This window comes from Stigmatopora argus, chromosome 9 (assembly GCF_051989625.1).
Source record: "Stigmatopora argus isolate UIUO_Sarg chromosome 9, RoL_Sarg_1.0, whole genome shotgun sequence".
Taxonomy (NCBI): Eukaryota; Metazoa; Chordata; class Actinopteri; order Syngnathiformes; family Syngnathidae; genus Stigmatopora; species Stigmatopora argus.
Window position 1 is genome coordinate 10,919,008 of NC_135395.1, and position 22,668 is coordinate 10,941,675.

The 22,668-nt window shown below is 39.3% G+C and overlaps 1 protein-coding gene across 4 annotated transcripts in view; it reads right to left on the minus strand.

Moving 5' to 3' along the window:
- The window catches only part of LOC144081931 (teneurin-3), a 147,752-nt gene that overhangs the window by 110,482 nt on the left and 14,602 nt on the right, over positions 1-22,668 (minus strand). For all 4 annotated transcript variants that reach the window (XM_077608514.1, XM_077608511.1, XM_077608512.1 and 1 more), the window contains exons 2-4: positions 18,047-18,558; positions 3,174-3,555; positions 1,902-2,165 (exon numbers count right to left, since the gene is read on the minus strand). In XM_077608514.1, coding sequence (XP_077464640.1) covers positions 1,902-2,165; positions 3,174-3,453 — 544 coding nt within the window. In that variant the 5' untranslated portion in view covers positions 3,454-3,555; positions 18,047-18,558. The remainder of the gene's footprint in view (positions 1-1,901; positions 2,166-3,173; positions 3,556-18,046; positions 18,559-22,668) is intronic.

A 22,668-nucleotide genomic window follows, 5' to 3' on the forward strand; every position in this document is an offset into this window, starting at 1 on the left:
GGTGTCAAGGGCTCTCAAATAATGTCTCTTTTCAACTTCTCTGTCAATGGTTTTCACCAATGAAAAGTATAGTATGAATATAGCAGACAACACCACTGCCAGGCCTTGAAACTTTAAAAAACATGTCCTCAAATATTGAAGCTAGAAAAAAAAAAAATAGGAGCAAAGAGTTCCATTGATCTTTCCCCTTTCAGTTCAACTTTCAATTCAATACAAAATCGTGTTACCATTTCCAAAAATGTTTGGATTTAGAAAACTCTAAAAGACAACAAACATACCAACTTCAAACTGTAATATTTTATCCACAAAAAAAGAGATAAAGTCCTCTCACTGGAGTGTGAAATTTATATGCACGTAAACATTGTTTTTCATTCACCTTACCCTAAATAAGGAAAGAAAAAGGTGGTCTCGTGAATATGTTATGAATTTGATTAAGAGAAAGAACAGACTAGTAAAAAATAAATAAATAACTACCCATAAAAAGATGATACCATGCACCAGCAAATAATTCCCTAGGAGATTACTTTAAATAAATGATTGCACTGTAAGTTATTACATTTTAATTGCTCCCAAATTATAATTAGATTCATTTCTCTAAATAACAAGTGAATCTTTGCAATTATTTTTACAGGTAAAATTAAGTACAGTTTTTTTTTTTTAATTCTTTAATTTTTTTTATTACAGGGTGTAGAGATAAGTTGTGCAACCTGAGCATGGAGTAGTAGTCAGGAGATGAGGGGAAGTTTCAATGAAATATCGACTTCATTTATAACTAAACGGGCCTGAACGGCCCCTTGCGGAAGCTGCCGGGCGCAGATTGTCTTGATGGAAGCCTTTTTTGAACGGCTCATTTCTCTGAGCTGCCTCATTAAATAGTCAAAGTCGAAAGACAAGGGCCGTCCAGCACAACGGACTATTTTTTCTTTGTTGCCAGAATCACTTTTGAAATTAGACATGGGTAAAACAAACCAAGAAGTAACGTGCGTAACCAAGCAATTAAACAAATGAGTAAACATACAAGTGTGAATTAATGTATGAGTGACAGCTCAGGGTGAGAGCGTGAAGTAAAGGTGCAAAAATCAATCTATTAATCATGACTTAATGTCCCAAAATTGCCAACAACTATTTTTTACATCTACCTCAAACGTGAGCGTTCAAAGTCAGTTCGGCCCAGTTTCATCGTATTTTTTTCTATTTATAAATAGCTTGTTTTTCCCTAGAGCAGCTGTATCGTAGAATATTGTAGATTGATTTGCTGACCTGAGTTTCAATAATTGGTGTATTGCCATTCTGTGAGAAAATCATTACCATAAGCCTTGGATCGCAAATAGTATCAAGAGGTACACAGAGAAACGACCATTTTTGGGGTGGTAAATGAATCTCTAGACAATAGTAGATTGCACGCAGGGCAAATATTAGCAAATCATTTCGTGTGTACACACACATCAATAATGATAAAAGGAATATTTTTGAAAAGGAAGCTAGAGGACAAAAAAAGTGAACCAATTTCAAGACAACCTTAATAGTAATCGTTAAAAAAACAAGCCAGCATCAGCCTCAATTTGCCCCAACACAGTTTCTTGCGTTTCCAACGTGATCACATTTGCACTTCAAACCATCTCATCAAGCGTGGTTGCCTTGTGCGCGCCCACTCAACCTCGCAACAATTCACACCTCCCCCAAACCTCCCTATCGCTTCCCGAACTCAAAGTCATCTTTGATTACACGCTCGCCGCAGGGTCAACTTTATCCAACTCCTTCCTGCGGCGAAAACAACCAGGTGAAGCCATCGAAAGGACACGGACTTTGGTTCCATCTACCGCCATCTGGCGTTGGAGCTTCTCTCGCAATAAACTGCCGCCAAGACCCTCCCGCCAGTAGGAATCAAAGATCCGACTCACCCATCTCGTTGTCCGACTTGTTGTCCATTTCTGTGTCAGTGAGCGTCAGCGCTGAGTTGGAGCGACTGGAGAGGCAGGAGTTGTGGCCACCTTTGCCCCAAAGTGCGACGGTACGTTCCGGGGAATGGGATTGGCGACCTTCACAGGTGACCGCGGGGCCCCTGGCATAAGTGCCGAGCGGGTGCGACAGGCCCGTCTCGGGGCACAGCGCCAGGCCTCGGCGGGACTCGCAGATGCCGAGCTGCCTCAGCGAGAATGTCTGTCCTGCGGAAGGAAACCCATAAAAGTTAACAAAGCGAGCAAAAAACAAGGCTGAGTACCAGGAGACGAGCGGGTTGGTGTGGCGGAAGGTGAGAGGGAAATATTGGACAGTGAGGGAGTGGCTGGGTCGCATCGAGCAATCAAAGCCCGACTGGAAAACTCTATCTTTGACCTAAAAATGTACTTTGAAACAATTATTGATTATTTTTCTCAATAGCCAGATTTTAAAGCATTTTCATATTTTGCTTCATACACATGAGATCAGTTTTAAAATCTACACTGTCACATTTAATAGACACTAGCCAGATAAAAAAATGCTTGCATGGCCGCATCACTGACCTTAAAATAGCTTTGTTTAGTATCAATCAAATGGGATATTATTTAAACTGTATAAATGGAAAATATCATAGTAGTATCAAAAATATTGTCTTCACATTGAACATTCTAAAAACACATTTTTGCTGTTGTCTACAGATTACAAGGCTGTCGGCTTAAAAGTAAAAATTAAAAAGATAGGGCATTATAATGTTAGTGATTTAAAAAATCAAAAAATAAATGAATATTTATTAAATACACATAATTATTTTAACTAAATAGTAATGATTATCTTGCGGCTTTATATTTTGTACACGCCTTCTAAAGAAATAGACTTTGTTTTGGTAATTAACCTTTCAATCTTAAAATGTGTGATTTGGCGAGCGATTAATTCTAATTCGTATTAACCTCTGTTGAGTGCAAAAACGTGAGCACTATCATCAAGCCATCAACAAAATTGCAGTTATTTGTTCCCTAATGTTGATGATTAACCTTGGTTTTCTGTGAGGTTAAAATATAAAACTGCAGTGTAAACATTTATTGCATTCAGCTTCTTTCCGTTTTACTGATGTAAATTCCTTCAAAATTCAGGTTTAAACTAGGGTTTTGAGAGAGTTAAAGATTCATATAAAATAAGGTTTAGACATTTGTTGATGGTCAAAATGGCTTTAGGATTCATGTTCAAGCGCTCCTGACCTGGTCGGCTGTATTCAGCGCTCTCCTGGCGGACCATGTCCTTCACCCGGCCCCCAAAGAGCATGCGTGTCGGGTCATGTTCGAAGGCCTGAAGCGTTTCACTCGAGCTGTACGACTTCTGCGTGGGTACCCAACAGGATGGGGCACCAGCGTCACGGATGGCCTCCTCTCTCTCCACGGTGTAACGATACTCGCTTTCGGGGTCAACGCTCCGCTCGCGGTGCTCTCGCTGGCTCTTGGAGAGCGAGCAGAACGGCCGCTGCTCCCTCACCCGTTCCATGCTGCCCGCATGCCTTCACCCCACTTTTTGGCACTTCTGTTCACCCGGTCCTCTTTACTTTGGTCCCCACTCAACCCCACCTTCTCACTCCATTCAGTTTACCTATGGGATGGGATGGAGGTGGGGGGTATCAAAGACAAGAAGCAATAAGTTAGTGAGGCTTGTCCGGCTTTAATCATCCCACGCAGCTCATTGAAAATGGTTAAAGTGATTTTAATGGTTGCTAAAAAGAAAGATAAATTAGCTTATTAGCTGCTATTGACAACGATAGACATATTAATGGCCCCCATTATGTTAAATAAGCTGTGAAATTAATTCTGATATTTTATTCTCACTACATAATAAATGCTCAGACATAACTCTTTACAAGAAAGTAACTCACTTGCTATCATTACTGTAAGGATTAATTTATTTTTGTAAAATCCTCTACAAAATAAATAAAACAATGGTAAAGACGTGGATTTTAGAACAAATTTCATCAAAAATGAGGATTTTTTTTTATAGATATTTCATGTTTCATCTCTTTTTACAATGACTAATACATGGTAGTTAGATAGATAGATAGTAGTAGATGAGGGGATGCATTGTTACAGTGTTGAACAAATAAATGACTCAGAAACATTTTAAATACTTTTGAAAAATTTACTTGAACTGCAAAGAGCGGAAACTAAAGACTAATTAATTTTCAGGGGCAAACAACAACAGAAAAAGACAGATGAACTTCAAAAAGTAGTTCAATTACCTTTTTATACAATGAAGAAATATGCTTCATCTCATAAAAACATGTTGGATGAATCAAATGTTCTTAGTGTATTATTAACACAAAGACACAATAAGTTGACCCCCCCCCCCCCCCCCCCAAAAAAAAAAACTTATGCTGAAATCTCAACATGACCTCAAAAGAAGACTATGAAAGAAGTGGACCAGAGGGAATGAGAATGTGACTAATCCATAGGTTCAAAAGGAACAGACCTTGGATGGAATGCGAAGCCCGAGTGAGTCAGGACTGTTTTATTACCGTCTTCACACACACTCACACACTTTCATTTCTCCCTTGGTTGCACTATGGGAGCAGGCCACGAACTCCCGCTTTGCCCCCCGAATGAGATTCACTTGGTTTCACTTCAAGCATGGACGCCTCCCAATGACACCGGGGGTATCTCGGACCACTCTGACTTGCGCCCCAGGAGACCGCCGGAAAAAATGCAGCGCTACTTGCTGAAATGATGTCTTTTCCTTGATTGTGTTATGCGTCCTTATGCTACAGCTACGCTTGAGACCAGTTAGTTTGTCCTATATTCCACTACTGTACGATACACGCACTCCCAGCGAGCTTTGTTTCACACGTAAGAGCCGCGTGGGAACGCTACCCGCGAGTTTGGCTTTGGTGCGAAAAGGTCACGGAAGCTCTCGGGAAAAGACTATTGTGCGTTCGTCCTTAGGCCCTCCAAAAAAGACGGCATGTACTCGTTTGACCTTAAATAAGAGCTTTGCAGTCTTTTTAAATGTGACAGAGTGTTGAAATAGGGAGATGGATAATTATTGTTGTTACTATGGCAACATGAGAAGGGGAAAATATGCATACATACATTTACTGCATTTCTATTTGTATAGCATTTTAGGAAAAACAAGGCTTTTCTTTAACTTTACTGATATTTGCTTTTTTACCATTTTTTTTAAGCTGTTTGTGGTCAGAGTGGAAAAAAAATTGAAACAAGAGTGAAAAATCTACAAGTCCCATTTGAGTATAAGTCGCAGGCCCAACAGGGTTCCTGGCCACAATTGTTACTTCTTACCTTCTTAAATATTGTAAACATAAGAGAAAAGCTTGCAGCTAAAAGAAAAAAATCACCAAGGTCACTGCCTTAATCCAGTGGAGGATTCAAGGGAAGTCCTGCTTATGTAAAAGGGAGAACAAACCTGATTAAAAAAGCAAAAAAAAGGAAAACCTTCCGGTTTTCCCAACCCGAGAGTCGACACAAATATTTTAAGAGACAGAGTAAAAAGTGTGTGTGCCGCTACCTTCTGATTATGTTTGAAGGTTTTTGGAAGTCAGATCATGAATTCTTTAGCAAAATCTGTGTTCTATTTTTCAGGCTTCCGGTTATATAGCGACAACCCCGCCAAGAGCATCCTCCTCTTACGTCTTTGCTTTGATCATGTTCTTGAATCGGGGCAGGCAGCCATCCGTGAAGCCTTTGCGGATCAACGGACGAAATTAGTGTCACAGCACGGAGGAAGAGACAGTTGGTGATCTATGGAACACCGCATATTTCCCAACGACTCCCGTGTCATGCTAGGTATTGCCCCCAACAAAATCCTCACCAAGGCAAAAACTATCTATTAGTTATCTAGTAAATAGCAGCAGAAATTTTATGGGCTGATGTTTCCAAGACAATTGACCATTTGGGGCTGAGTGGCAGTATTGCTGGAGACAAAACCTTACAAAATGTCAACAAAATCACAGGTAGCACCAATGATGAGAAAAATTCTCATCCAGAATGCAAACTTTGAGTTTTACTACCTGTTTAACTGCATATAAAAACAAACTGGCAACAAATGAGATCTTTAAAGAAATGTAATAGGCAAAGTGACTATTTTGGACATTTAAAAAATATTACCGTGGCAATTTAGATTCCCTTGTTTGCAACAAATGGAGTTGTACAAAGAGCTGTGTATATAAAAAATTACTTCTGTTATAAAATGGCCCAATAGCCAATCCATAATAATCAAAACGGGCTCTGAGACCAAATTAAAAGTACATCTCGGAGATTGACGCATGAATAAAAAAATGTGTGAGCACGTGTGATATTCGCACACACAAGCAAATTTTGCAAAACAGATGAAGCCACCATGGCCCCCCGAAATGCTGAAAGGGCAACTCTTCCCCCCCGTAAGCAATTTCTCCTGCCCAGGTACTGTAATTATGTTTCTCGCCTCAGCCAACATTTCCCTGTCGGTGACCTCTGTAAATAACGCTAATAAAGCTCACCGGTGTGACTACTAGAGAGTATCCACTTGTGACCAGAGAAGCCGGGAATGCCATGGTGACAACGGCCTGTCGCGAGAGGGGGGAGGGGCTTGGAGTGGTCAGAGGGACCCGGTGGCGTCAATGTCTGCAGCGCCTCCGACAATGCTAGCCTCTGACAGCTTTGCATAATTCATCTTGTCGAGGCGTTTTCCTGCTCTCGCCTGGCTGTCGGTGCTAAGGGTGTGCTGTGGGGGGTGGGGAGATGGCGAAGTCAGGCAGTGTTCCATCAGCTGCCGTTTTTTCCCCCCTCGTGTATATTCCGAGTTTACCTGCAGCGCATTGCTTGGACTCTTAATTTTGGATGTCGTCACAAACAGATTTGCCTTCTCGTCTTTGGAGGTTAAACACCCGAATCTGTTAGCATCCATTCTCAAGGCTCACTTTTAGTACTTGGGGAGGGGAAAAGAGGGTGGATGCCATTTTATGCGTTGCATCGTAAACAGACAACAAGCGGGAATGGATATGTTAAGCAAGATGGAACAAATACATCTACCATGACCAAAAGAAGAAGCCACACAATTTTGATAAGGATATGTGTAAAGGTGCATAGGCTATAGATATGTGGATTTGGTTTAGCGTGCATCAAAGGAAGCGTCATTGTACCAGTTTATGGAATTCTGCCTTTGAATATTTATTCATCCAACTCATTTCACCCTCAGGGCATTGAATCGATCACAACTGAACTCAAAGCTCTGAGAACCAAAGGAATTTTCATCAAATCAGCCAATACATTTTCATTGGAACCATCAACATTAATGTAACCTCAAAGAGAAGTGCCAGCTTTAGTTTCAAACTCAAAAGAAGACTCACTGAAAGCCTAGGTAAAGAAAGATTCAACGAAATATTCAATCAAACACTTGGTGTACTGCTACCCTCCTACTAAATATATCCCATTACAGCAATACTGTTTATTTTGGCATGAACTACATATGGGACAAGATGAGTTGGAATTATTATAGTTCACTGCTTCTCTCAGAAACATAATATATATTTTAGCAGAGATCATTCGGTAAAGTCAGAGTCGACACACTGGCTTTTTTTAAATGTCCCGGGAAGTGTTTGAAATGTGTTTGAAAGTAACCTCAGAAAATAATGGAAGGAATCACTAAAAGAAATTCTTGAGACATTACTTGAAATGTATTTTTTGGTGTTGAAGCCTATCAGCAGAGAATGGTTCCGCTACACATGTCGCCATTATGTTATTTTGGGGGTGGATTACTAAAATCTTTAAACAACAGTGACAGCAAAGCAGCGCTGAAAAAAAGGAAAGTGCGAAAAAGAGGCAGGAGGAACAAGCAAAGTTGACTGCATTTACAAAGCAATTGAATTTCAGCTGCCCGGTCTTCTCCCCCCAGTGACCAATGATCTTACTCAGGGCAGGAAGATGATGAAATCCTGCTGTTAAATCTCTTGTTTCACCGCTGCACCGAATATTTGTCAGGGATGCCAATCGTGAATCTTGCATGTATTCCATGCACGAAAACACATCTCACTCTAAACAGTTTGATTGTTGCATTTTCTCTTTATCTGCGCTCATGCAAGCACCAAACAAGTAGCCAAGAGGGGATGTTTACAAATTCCCCAAATGACCCCACGCCAGCGGCAAAATGACTTGTATTTATTCATGCGATTTTCAAAAAAAGAGAAAGAAAAAACGCTAGTGCAGGCAAATTCATTTTTTAACTGTAATTGTGCCATGTGGACAACTGAGAGGGGCGATGGTGGTGGGGATTTTGATAAATGTTCCTGCAGCAAAAGTTGCTCTTTTCAGTATTGAGCTATTATCGACTCACATTTTTTTTGCACTGCAGACAGCCTGAAAGCAGCCAGACAATTTGTTATTCACTCATGAAAAAGAAGGCTGGCGTTTCATTTACAACAGAGCACCCAATTTAAATATTCATCTGTTTTTTCCCCCTACTTATATTTATGACATGTAAAAGAAGTAAGATGTGTACGTGTAGCAACATGTATCTACAACTTACAGGGCACTGATTTAACTCTTTGGCTTCCATTTATCACGGCATACGTCTGACTTATGTCAACGTCTATGCCCATTAATGAGTTACGATAGACACTGTTCGAGTGGAACATTTTGGTTCTCTTATTAAACAGATATCTTTTCAAAAGAATAAATAAAACAACATACTGGCTGTCTCAATAAGCAATTTGGCTACACAGCCTCACGATATCTCACAATACCGATATATTGTCACAACCATGGTGAATATATTTTCATTTGTCGAGCTGTACGTGTATTTAATCCCTCATCATTGTTCAAATCATTTTGGAATGGAACTTTATTTTAGAAAGTCAAATGATTCCCGTGATCATGTTGAAGAAGGAAGCGTTACCTGGAAACAATATCTCCCAGAGTGATGAAAACCCTTTTAGATTCCAAGCTGGTGGATGCTATTCAAAGGCTGATTAGCTTTTGTCGAGTTTTTGGTCTCATTTGTGAAAGAAAGAAGATAAAAAGCCTGTTTCATGATTCTGACCGCGGAATGCTTTCAGACATTAGAGCAAAAAACACAATCTTTAAAAACACTGCATATCTGAGACATTTTCTTTTTTTTGTTTCAACTAACTGATTGGGTTATTCAGCCATTTCATGTATCGATCCTGTTTAAAGTATCATTGCACGCACAGCTGTCAACAAAACTGTCAGTTGAAAGTCAATGGAAACATTATTGGAATTAGCAAGGGAACCATTAGTTGTACTGTCGATAGAGCCGCCAATTGAACAGAAGTACATGGCACTGTCACTGAAACCATCAACAAAATGGACAATTCAATGTCAAAAGTACAATCCATCGACGTGTCAATGGAACCGCCAAAGAACAATCAATGGAGTATTTGATACTGCTTTCAATGGACACAAACCATTTAGAAAACTGCCCATGAAACCATTGAAGGAACGGTCAGAGGAACCATCGATGGAATCTGTTAATGGAACGGTCATTGAAACCATTGATTTAACTGATAGTAAAAGTGTCCTACTCTTAGAATCATAATGGCAGCGCATGTCTTGTTCATCATCCTCCTATTACCACATACTAGTGGCCTTTGATAGCTAACAGATTGCTAAAGAATTCTTTTTAACCCTTTCAGGGACAGCAGTCATCTTTAAATGCTGACATTTAAGATATTTGACTTTTAGAGTGACTATTTTCGGTTATTATAAAAACATTTAAATTAGAGCAATGAATATTATACTATTATTTTTAAATATGAGACATTATTGCATTTTTCTATATCATTTTCAAACAATTATAAATACATTTAGAAATGTCTAAAAGCTAAATTCATGAATTTTAATTTCCTTTATAGTAGTTAATTTATTGCATGCCATTAATGGCAATAGACATCCAATTCATTTAGATTAGGACGTTCGTTTAATTGTCCCCTACCGGTCAAAATGAACTGGATTTTGAACACCATCAATGCCTTCCAATGTGAGTGTCCTTTAAGGGTAAAATAAATAAATAAAAAACATCTCATTTGGGCATCAAAGTTAATAGTACGGTGGCCTAAGGAGAGGTCTGCACTACACCAATTTAAATTGTGGATAGAGATGGTTGTTTCCTTAAAAAAAGTTAGAAATAACTCAAATGAATCCTAAACATACCAAACAAGTGTCGTAATTTATTTTCAGGATCAACTGTTGTTACTCCAAGCCCATTTGAAATGCGTTCGGTGCAGGGTCGTGTTCCCAATGTGCTGACTCCGGTTGCAATTCGATTGCAGCGCGTGCAGCGTCGCAAACCGTGAGGACGTACGGCGGCAGAGTGAGGCAGCGGCCATGGGTGGGGTTTGGAGGATGGCGAGGCAGGGGGATCCGCCTCAAACACAATGATAGCCAACAAGAGGATAAAATAAGCGGAGGGTGATGGGGTTGAATGCTGCAATGGCAGTGCAACAGTCGTCACAGATGCACGTAAATAAAACATCATTTAACGACTCCCCCACCCCACTTTACAGGGAATATTAGATCGGCTTTGTCTTGTCTTAAGGCACTCTCCAAAATTTTTAATACATCAAGTAACTGGAGGATTTTATTCACCGCTTGTCAGCGTTTTAAGGCGAATGTAGGTCACCGCCACAGACTGCCGTCGGCATACCAAGAGACTATGGGCCTTATTAAAGAAACATCAATCTGAAAATTTAGTAACGTCGACGACGCCTTTTGCACCATCTTTCGTCGTCTCAAGTCGGAATGAGCACACACTTTTTTCTCCTGTCTTCCCATCATACGAGGATAGTGGCAGCGCGCTGGACAAGCGTTAAAGACGACGCCTCACTCCCCACTGAGCTGTCCGGGGACCACAAAAGAGCAGACTGAAGACGCCTGGCAGGTCCACACTGAGAACTACGGGGTTTGATACAGCTTTGAGCGGGATAAGAGATCTGAAGTTTGGATATTTACGGTTAGTTAAGGCCATGTTTACACCAGGGCACGGGATTCCTTAGAACTTGAGCTCTAGGCAGTTCAAAGGCCCTCTTTTATTTTGATGAATCATCTTTTTGGGCTTCTGAAGATGCCGCACATTATGTCAGATTTGTAAGTGCGGCTCTCTAATTATATTCATAAAACGGAGGCAGGCATCTCAGGCAGGCGTCCTAAAGGGTGTTACTAAATTATCTTTTTTTGTCTCTCTTTGCCTAAATCCTGTCTTTTCGGCAGTGCTTAGAATCAAAATGTGATAATCACTCAAATGTGTTTTGGGGGAAAAAACAAATCCCTCCCCTGACAGCAGTTACATGAACTGAGATGACTATCATTAACAGAAACTAAAAAAAGTCACAAGACAACATGCATAAAGAATACCAGAAAGTCTGGGATATTGCGTCAAAGAAGTAATCTTGGGTAAATTCCTGCTTCTGTCCTTTGGCAAAGAAAACACAGATGCCTGATTCTCATTTTCTTTTCTTTTTTTTGCCTCTGATTTTTTTCTGAAAAGTGACTTTCATTTGGTTTGCGATTTCCTATAATGGCCTGGCAGTTATATGTTGTTTTTTGCTTTGGAAAATGCATTTTAAAACAGGATTGGGTCAGATAAGATGAGATTTTTCTACTCAAAATTGGGGGAAAAGCTTTCAAAAACACCAAGCAAAATGGCACTTAATCGGCGACAGTAGGAAGCATAGAGAGCACAATACACACAACGTATGTTCCCCCTCCCATCTTTGTCATACTCGCTCTTGACCCAGAAAGTACAGCAGAGTAAGGCCTGCCATAAACGTTCATCTGCCGGTTAGCGGAACGCGTCGTTCCATGGCTAATCGAAAAACTGTCCACTTCATCACAAATAATTTGGTGTGTGTGAGCTTTTATTAATGCCGACTGCCCCCCCCCCCCCCCCCCCCCCCCACACACACACAAAAACATAAATCCAACACAATCAAGCAGAACCCATGAGGTCGTGCGGACAACGTATGGCGGCTAAGCGGATGTTGCCTTGGCGACGGAATGGTTCACGTTCCAATGAAAACGTGGAGACGTGTATCGTAAAGCATGAGCTCCAATTTAGAAGTCTAATAGTCTCGGGTTTAATCCTGCCAGTTTTTCATTTATTACAAACGAACAGTGTTAAGTCACCAAGGAGAAGAGTGCTGGGCAAACAGCAGCAATTGTGTCTACATGTGGCTTTTTGTTGTTTCTTATGCCACCCTAAATTGAATACTCTAAATTAAATATATTTCTTCATCTTCCACATATTGCTTTTGTAGTGGATTTATAGCATTCCACATGAAGTGTTTTCTGCAAGAGTTGGAGTGTGGAGATGAATGGGAACTGCTGAAGTATAACACTTCTTAAATGTCTTTTATTTAGTCTGGTCACAGTAAACATGATGTCAAAATGGCTGCTTCAAAACCAGCTTCTAGGAACTTTTTTTATTGGTTATTCAAGATGCAAACGCCAGCTGAATTCCAAGTTGTTTAATTTTATGGAGAATCAAACTCAATTGCCATATCCAACAAGAGCAAATTGAAATTACTGCAAAACCTTTTTGTCAGTGGCATGGATTGAGTCACAAAATACTCATTTGTTTATAAGAATATTGTTATAATATAGCGTTGCTGTAATTATTCATAGATATGTTTCACTAAAAGAGTATTATAATCTGCGATAAAAACGGGTTTGTGAAAAATGGTCCGCTACAATGAAATTTTTTTTTTAATTTTTCCATGTACTAGTAGATTTTTTTCTTTAATAGATCTATGTAAAAAAGTTTATTTATTTCCTGAACAATTTACCGATATTTGTCTTATCGACATATTGTAAGATAGTCTTACAATAATGTGCGCTTTGTATTACAAATTATATTCTATCGGTAGCTACCTTGAGGTTCACAGTCCGATATGCTACCATTGTTATCATTGAGCACAACATTTTGCAATGTGGGTCCTCCATCTATTAGCTGCGATAAAACAATTCTAAAAAAAATCCACGAAAAGTTCCTCATTTTTAAGCACTAACTATTATTTTACGGTGCGAAAGAATGTTATGTTTACTCATAAAAGACTGTACCAGATTATAATATTTATAAGTGCATCTGAGTTTTCAAAAAGCATACGCGTGTTTGTTGTTGGGTTTTGGAAGTTGACCCCAAAAATGTCCGCTTCAAAACAATCGTCTGACTTTCTGAAAACTTTTTATACGGGTCTACCCATGAGAACATCAAATTCAAATGTTGTGTATTTAATATTGTGAATTATCCCGTTTGTTTGCATTCTCTATAATCCTAAATGCAACACACTGTTTTCCTATCTCCGATATTCATCAGAGCCTCAGTGCATCTCCGTGGGAGGAAATGCACAGCGTGGGCAGAAAAAAGTAGTCAAGCGTGTTAACGGGTAACGCCAGCCAGGCGGGCTGTGTGTTAACAGTAGCGGATTAGCGGGGCCGCAATTATGGCGGGTAAATATCACACGGACGTACCCCGTTTCGAAAGCTGCGTTAACCTTGACGCGTTTGTCGCTGTTGTTTGTCTGCCATCTTGAACTTGCGCAAAAGGTCGCAGAGGCGTCCATCGACTTTACGCCATATTTGTTTTTACGCGGGTGAGACTGCTTGATTAGCTTCTTATAATCTATCACGCCTCCGAGTGCCGGCTGGTGTGCATCCCTCAGGGGCGGACTGTCATCACACGCAATATTCGATTCGGTCAGAAAGGGTGCGAGGGACACACAGAATTCAGAGTCTTTGGTAAAATTGTTCGCTATCTGTCAAACTGCTGCCTGTTGGCAAGTGAATCAAACTCACTGCCAACATAGACATCAGATATCAAATCTTTGCTTGCAAGTCAAAGTACAAAAAAAGAAAGAGCAGGGATGAGGGAAAAAAGCTGTAAACTTGGTCACTGTAACGTGTGTTACACAAATTGAAGCTCCTGCTATCTCGTGGTAGAGGATTTTTTAATTGTCTGGCCAGTCGGTGGTGGATGATAAATTGATGAGGATAGATTTATTTTAGAATAATATAATAAAATATTTTTACACTAATTCCCAATTATTGTGCCGTGGGACATCAGCCAATATCCCTTGGATTGGATAATTTCCTGTACCACGGTGGTTATGAACTATTGCATTAGAGGGAAAAATGTAAAGAGGAAATCTGATTTTTAACTAACAAATAACACTCCCCTAGGATAACACATTTGAAAGTAATTAAAAAGTTTTTTTATCAATAGAAGAAAAAACGACATGCTTAAAGTTTACACCATAAATCTTCCTTTTGTGTGAAGTTTTTAAATGTCACTGAGTGGACTTGAAGTCATTTAATTGCTTCACTGTTCTGCTAAAAGGATATTAAATGTACTCAGTAATACTGAGTCAGTACATTTGGGAAATATTTTATTCTCTACATTACATTTGCTGGCAAACATGAGAGTGGAACAGTCCATTGGGTTAGCCTCAGATCATCACGTCCAAAAGATATTGCCTGGTTTCATTTAAATGTCGTATATTAAACTAGAGGAGCAATACAATGTTGATCTCTGCCAATGGCACCGAATGAGTTATGTGAGGGATCTGAGTTTCGGTCGCGCGATATGGCAAAGTTAAATTACCGGTAGTTGAAAGATTCAGCCCTTGAGCCTGTTTCAACGAGCAAAGTGAACTTTGATCATATTATCTGAAATGATTAGGGCCACAAAAAATGTTTAATAAGCGATACCTCAAAAAATGTGTGGCACTTGGAGTTTATGATCATTTTAGCCAACTTGAGACTTTGAGATTCCTTTTAAAGTCTTCTATCACCTCGGGGTATTTTACGCAATTTGATAGACTGGACTTTGCTAACCCAAAGTGTTTTTATTTGTAAAACAAACCCCAAAAGAACGCAAAAAAAAGTTTTATTCCCAAATAGCTTTATACCCGAATTGCTTCCTTTCACTGTGGCGGCCCGTGATTTTTTTTTTTTCCCTCACATGAAATGACATCGTTTTGATCAGAAAATGATTAATCGTGCAGTCAATTTCCAACTGTTCTATTTTTTTATAATACCACTTTGGCAGCAAATTGGAAAATTACTAGGCATGTCCAAATGAAACTTTACATCTTTATCTAGATAGATATAACAACATGTTATGCTCTTGTCACGGTAAATTTGTCAAAACAATCCGTTGTGCGATACCTCTATCTGAGCTGATGGTAACAGAAGCAGCATGGCAAATGTTGCAAATGTTCAATATGGGCCAATAAGTGTCAGCCAAACGCCGCGGAAAGCAAGACAGACGGCCTTCTCGACAAGATCTGAGCCGTTTTCAGCGCCAACGGCGAAAGGATGACAATATCCGTCACGTTTAAACAATAAGCGCAGACACTCGCCCGACCTTAATCAAGGTAAATGACGGCAGCGTACGCCTCCCGCGGCTGGGGGGGCTTGCTTTGGGGGGGTTAACAAGCCTTTTGTTTCACCAAGATGAGTGAAACAACTTTTATTTATATATTTGTGTCTTCAAAGAAGAAAAAAACGGTGGCCACATTGACCTCCGCTGCAGGGCCATTTTGCGACGAAGGCTATAAATCAACGGGGCCCGTAACAGACGCACTTCTCTGCGAAATCAGATCAAGCACTTGCGTCGTGAAGCACTTAAAGGAGTTCTTCTCCAATGCTTCATGCTGGAGACTCAATAAAAGGCAGGCAAAAAGAGGGGGCGGGAAACGTCCAGACTTGACTTTGTGGCGATCGCAATCGCATCTGGAATCGCTGCACTTGTACGGAAACGACATCAATGTACTAAAGAGCAGTCCGCGGAAGCCATTTTTCTTCCTAGATGGGGCGTACAGGGTGGGATGTGGGATTTGACCTTCTGTCTTTGTTACTTTAGTTATCCAAATGGACATTAAAAACTAAAGTTTTTCTCTATGTGCACACTTTTGTTTCTCATGGAGGTTGAGTCAAAATTTTCATTAATAAGCTAAACTAATAACCATCATTTTAGGATATGGCGTGACAATATTGATATGTAATATTTCACAATACACAATATGTATCACAAAAGGTTATCAGTATGCCTACGCCAAGAATCGATATGTCGTGTTTAATAAACGAATTAACTGTGGGCTAACATTTTCCACTAGACTAAAAGTTTCTATTAGAATACTTTTTAACTCAGTGGCTGCCATTGATGGCGCTAGATAACCAATTTATTTTCACTAGGAGAAGCATTTAAGAACCAGTCCTCCCCATTGACCACTATTAACAATACACATTTCATTAAGAAATTACATTTAATTACCACAAAGCCATCACTACATACGATCCACATCCAATTCATTCAATCTGGAATGGATAGCCACGAACGTTCATCTTTAAGTTCCATTGACGGCATCGTACGTCTTATCCCTTTTGACGTTTGTTCATTCGCACCTTGCCGTCAAAATGGATTGGACGTTCAGCGGCATCAATGGATGGCAAGTTAAATGGAGGTGAAAATACAAAATCTTATTTTTTTTAGATGAAAGGTTTAAATTATCATTCATTTGTATTTTACTTTTAAAAAATAAATAAAAGTAGATCAACAAAACTGGATTTTTAAAAATACCCTCTAACATTATGATCATCTTCAGTACTAATACACCTTGAAAATCACCGCTATACGTAGAATAGATTGGATTAAACTTTGTTTATCCCGTACTTCCTATAGGTAATTAAAAATATTTTTTTCTTGTTGTGTTATGATCACCTCTTACAACGTTAAGACACGATGTGTTAGGCGAAGACATTTGGAGCCCTTTCTGGGTGAAAAAAACTGTGCCAAAAAAGGCATTGGCAAGAGGTGTGTATCGACAGGATTGTTCGGCGGCCTTGGCGATGGTCCAGAGTGCATCGTAGCAGCAAATAAAACCAGACCGAGAGACGTAATGCAAAATAATGCAGCCGTGACTCACAAGGACCCTTTCTGTGTGTGCCCACACACACACATACACACAAACACTGCAACTAAAAGCCAAAAGAAATGCATGATGGAGGAGATCCATCATTATTAGAAAATAAATTAACCTTGTCAAGCAGGTGACTGACAGCCCAGTGATGTGTTACATTTAATCTAATGATAATAAGACTTCATTAAAAAAATAAAAGAATAATATAATAATCAAAAATATTTTTTAGAACTACAAACTGGGAAAATGGTCAACATGTGAAAAAGGAAAAAATATGTTAAAATAAAGTATGCCTGTGTTAAAAGTTTGAAATAGCTTTGACAAATCAAACTTTAAATATAGTGGATTTAGAAAAAATGATTAATAAAATTGTCCAAACAATGTTTAAGTAAGGTTCATATTTACATACAAAAGTATAATAAGTAAAACGATTTTTAAAATCACACAAATTCAATTAAATGTTTGATAATAAGACTAGACGGAAGAAGATACTACATACAAAAAATACACCCTTATAAATGTAAAATAAGTAGTTATAGTCAAATACTTTTATTTGACTTATACTACAATAACCTCCATGAATATTGTGCTAAATCAAATTGATTTTGACTATCAAATGCCTATATCACAAACAGACCCAAAGTGTGAAGTAAAAAAAAAATACAAACAATTAATAATATAATTAATATAAATAAACTGTGTAAAAGGCTTACGAAAAATTCCTTCTAATAATACCAAGCATTTGTTGCTTTAACAAAATCAATTGATGGTAGTTTTAAGAAATTCATGAGGAAATGAATAATTTAAAGTATAAAATTAATCAAATAAAGGTGGTTGGGGGAAGAGCCTGATTCATTTTTGTAAAGCTTGAAAGTGAACATAAATTATATAAAATCTAGAATGTATTTTTTTTAAAATGCATAAATGGCCAAAAGGTAATTAACCTCCCCCCAAAAATCAAAGCCTAACTATTAGTTTATAGGGCAGTGATTTGTGACGTCACTATTGATTAACTTTTGATTCAGTGTTTTTTTTTTGTTTGTACAACAGACATTCCATTTACTGTGTGATTTCAGATTGAACACACAACACAAAATGCAAGTACTGCATTCCCTTCACCATTTTCAACATCATCACCATGGCAAAAAAAGATGATAAAACACCACTGACCTGGCGTGCGTGCGCGTCAACTTCCAAACTTGGAGAGCGCCCGGCGGCGGCAGCTCAGCATCCACGCGACTTCACCCACGGAGCATCATGGCCAAGGTCCTGGAAGGTTAGCCGCACACTGGCGTGGAGATGTTTGCTCCTCTTCTCACTCAAACCTTCAGCGATATCTTCCACTCACAAGCGAAAAGCTGCTCGTCACGCAGACCGATTATCCTGGCAGTATGTGTCCAGAAAAGGATGGAGATGGAGAGGGTTCGTCTGGCTCAGCCGCTTGCTCCCGGAGCCGACGTGCACTCGCCAGCTGATGAAGTGCGCCTCCCGCCGCTCGCCGCTGCTCAACCAATCAGCGAGCGGAGTGGGCAGAGCGGGGGAAAAAGAGAGATTGAGGACTAGGAGGAGGAGGAGGCTCTGATGATGATGATGATGATGGTGGTGACGATGATGATGATCATCCTGCAGGTGCTCAGCGTGCTAACAGCTGCGTTGAATTGACTAACAAGGGGTGCCGCATTCTGCAAAAGAACACAAGAAAATCAGCTTGAGGGTATATCAAAACAAAGTTAAATGGGAAAAGACTCGTGATGAAATAAGTGAAATATTAAGGGGGGGAAAAATGAGGGAAAAGATCAAAAACTGCTTGAAAACAAGTACCAAAAACATTGGGGGGAAAACTGCAACACTGGCTGATGATGCACTTTCCCACCGATGAGTTTATCACTAGTCCAATCCATTTGAATTGGGAGAGTGGCAGCAAATTAACTAATGCCCATTTGTTAAGAACCCCTTCTACAAGTTAATTGGACGTCCACTGTCATCAATGGCAGCCAATGAATTAAGATGTGAGGGTTCGATCCTAGGTCAGGACTGGCCTGGTGCCCATAGATATTTGGGATAGGCTCCAACACTCCTGTGACCCTTGTGAGGATAAGTGGTTAAAAAGGTCAAATTACATCCAATATTTTTCAATAAAAATTGAATCAAGTACAGTATATGAAATCAATCAAATTGAAATAAATCCTGTTTAGAAAAATATAAAGTAATCAAGTAAAATGTTTTAAAATGAGTACACCAAGTAAATTAAAAAAAAGGGATACTTCTCAAAGTCATTAACTAGAAAGAAAACATAAAAAAGACTCGAAAAATAGCACAGTATACACCACACTAAATAGGAATATTTTTTGGGTGCTTTGACAATTTAAAAAAGGTGCTAGTTCAGTGCCGCCTGACTTTTCTTTTGTTGGGCGTTGTGTCGGCACGCAGATTGCCGTACATATGGCTGTGTGTTAATTGGCCAACTTTCACATCTTCATTTTGTCACCTCTTCCTCTCTGACAACAGCTAGCAAAAAAAGACAAGGGCTGATCCAATGTGTTAATGAAACCATCAGAGGGAAGACTAAAGCTACAGAACACGTGCGGGCTGCCGATCAGATTCTTTTGAAAGAACACGGGTGCGGCAACAGTGAAGAAATGAGTGCTCATGATTTGAAATAAAGCCGAAGCCTGGCTATGAAATGCAACAAGTGACTTTAAAAGGATAGCAGACCATGTGTTTGAACAAAAATCCATAAAGTAAAGTGGCAGAAAGGCCTCAAGAATTAAAGCAGGACATAATAAGCCTTCCTTTTTCAGCTGCCTTCACCCTGTGTACAAGAAAATCTTGAGATGATGAAAGATGATGTCACAATAAGAATGCTTGGACGTGATCCATACACTTTCTATTGCCTTATTGTCATGTGACTGTACTGTCATTGTGTCAAAATGTAAAAAAGATACCCATGATCATCAATTTTGGTTGCGATGTCACACCCAGAATTGCTGAAAACGGGTGATTGTTCCCTGATGCATTGTTTTGGATGGAAGAACAATGCAATGATAAAAGACAGGGATATTTTAGTGTCAAATTATACATGGAATATGACATTGGTAAAGTCATTTCCATTTTTTGACATTGTCACCACTTCCTAGGACCTTTAATTAACATCGATCACACCAGTGGAGATTTTGCAGTCGTGCTTGAGTGCACCAATGGTGGCCTGAAGTCAACGTTGTGCTCTCTAGGAAACCTAATACGGGCCTTCTGCAGGCTCTCTAGTAGCCCCAGAGAAAATCACATTTGCTTCGAATTAGCGTCTGCGTAGAAGGCAGCAATGATCAAACTGACGGCTCTGGTGGCACTGATTCAAGTAAATCACTAAGAAATACTAAAGTAGAAAAAGATAGAAATTTTAACAAAACAAATGGAGTAAATGAGTAAGAAAAATTAAAGTAGAAAAAGATAGACATTTTAACAAAACAAATGGAGTAAATCAGTAGGAAAAATTAAAGTAGAAAAAGATAGACATTTTAACAAAACAAATGGAGTAAATCAGTAGGAAAAATTAAAGTAGAAAAAGATAGAAATTTTAACAAAACAAATGGAACAAACAAAAACATATAGGAATAGTGGTTTACTACTTTTAGAGGTCATATTGCTGAAGCCAACGCCTGAAACGCATTAGCCCTCCAGTAGGTTTTTACGTGTGCGGACACATCCGCTCGCCTTGCCCGCCTCAGCGGGACCAGTCTTAGGCTTCAAAATGTACTTGATGCTTGCTCAGTTTTCCCTGCAACAACTTGGAGGAGGCTGTGTAGCATCATTTGGTTTGCCAACTACATTTGACCCACAAAGAACAAAGAAAGCGCAAAAATGATTCAAAATTTTAGCCTCACAGCCCATTCACAAAAAGAAAACATCTCTCTTGAGATTCTTGCCTCTGGTAAAACAATACAAGGCAGCATTCCTGGGGAAGGTAAGTGATGTCCAGAAATCAATGCCTAGGATTTTTCATCTTCACACGTATCACTTGAGACCAAACGTCTCTGACTTGGCAACTTTAAAAAAGAATATTATCTTTTGTGAAACGTCAAAAAAATGGTGACGTGTCGAGTCTTTGCAAGTATAAACCGACTGGGTTGCAATCAGTGAGAAAGACTACAGGCCATGATTAATAATTTACAATGAGTCTGAACATGAAATACCTGTGTTTTGCATCGTAGAAAAAAATGCTGTTGACAGTGTTACCTTGTTTGTGTAAACAAGCTTGTGTTCGACCTTCCAGTGAACATTTTCGCATTTAGAATGTATCGTATAGGCGCACCAGAAGATAAGTCACACATGCCAAAGAATACACATTGAAAAGGAAAAAAACACATAAGTCGCACTGGAAAAATTATACAGAAAGGTCAAGTGTAGTAAAGGGGAGAAAAAAATGCTTGGGAGACTATAAGAAGAAAGCAAACAGCGTGTAACAATTTGTGTACAATGTCCGCGTGGCGTATTTGCGTGTATAATTTGCTCGTAAACAATGAGTGACGTTGCCAAACATTCAGGATGGAAATCACACAGTGGTCCCATGTTTACATTTAAATGCCCACTCATTCGTCGCTTCCAAGAGCAACAGGCTGCTAATCCCACTAGAAAGGCATTTTTTTCTCCTTTCCAACAAAAGCGGTGGCAGATCACAGACCTCGGAGCTTCTTCACCAAGGGGCCCCATGTCTCCACGGGAGGGCCTCGCCACTCCCGCGCCCCCTGCTTTTGTTTAATCCCCTTCCCGAATTTAGCCCACGTCGAACCACATGCGGCGATGAAGTTATCAGCGAGGACAGCAGAAGCGCCCTGACTGCCTTTGCGTACTTTGAGCCCCCCCCCCACCGGCGCATCAAATACAAAGCTGTCCTCCGTCAAATTGTATTATCTGCATGAAAGGCGAGCGGTCCGCAATCAATCTTTGTCCTTCGCCGCACCGTCAAGGGCACGCAGGAGGAGAGAAAAAGCAAGAGCGACCCCGCTTCCCTCCTATTTTAGAATTTCCCTCCATTTATTGGTGATATTGGGCCATCGCAAAGCACCCACACTCAATAAAAGTTGATTACCACATAACATAATATCATTTCAAATGTTGCCAGACAGAAGGGTTCACGCAAGGTTAACAGATACAAAAAAAACATTCTTAAAATTATAAGTTCTGTTTTTTAAAAAAGGGCATTGAAAGGTGTTGCACAACAGAAAGTAATGAATTTACTAAAAGAGCAGTTAGAAAAAATAAAAAGTTGTCTTAAAAGGCAAGAATTCATTTTATCAACACAACACAAAAAGATACCGGACTGAAATGATGACAAAAGATCCCCATTATGATTACGGATTTAAAAATGTTATTGCAAAATGAATGATATTTTGAAGACTGTGGCAGGATAAATAAATAAATAAAATAATAAGTTGGAAATCCTGATGCTTATGCAACTACCTTAGGTAATTATTTTTTTCTAATAAAAGAATAGAATATTGGAAGAAAATAAAGCTTTGAAAATCCACTTGCTAGATTATAGCCATTGGCTATCTAAGTTCTCCTTCTGTGAGATAATTGGCCTTGCAAAGCCACAGCAGATGTAAAAAGTATGGTTACCAGGCAACAAATTCACATTTTTCAACATTGCCTGCAAAGACCCTTACAATTATTATAATAATAATAATAATAATAATAATAATAGATTTTGAAAATCAGTGTGATTAATTTTATACTTTCAAAAATTGTAAATCTGATTTTTATTCCCAACAATTTTTTTTTTTTTTTGGGGGGGG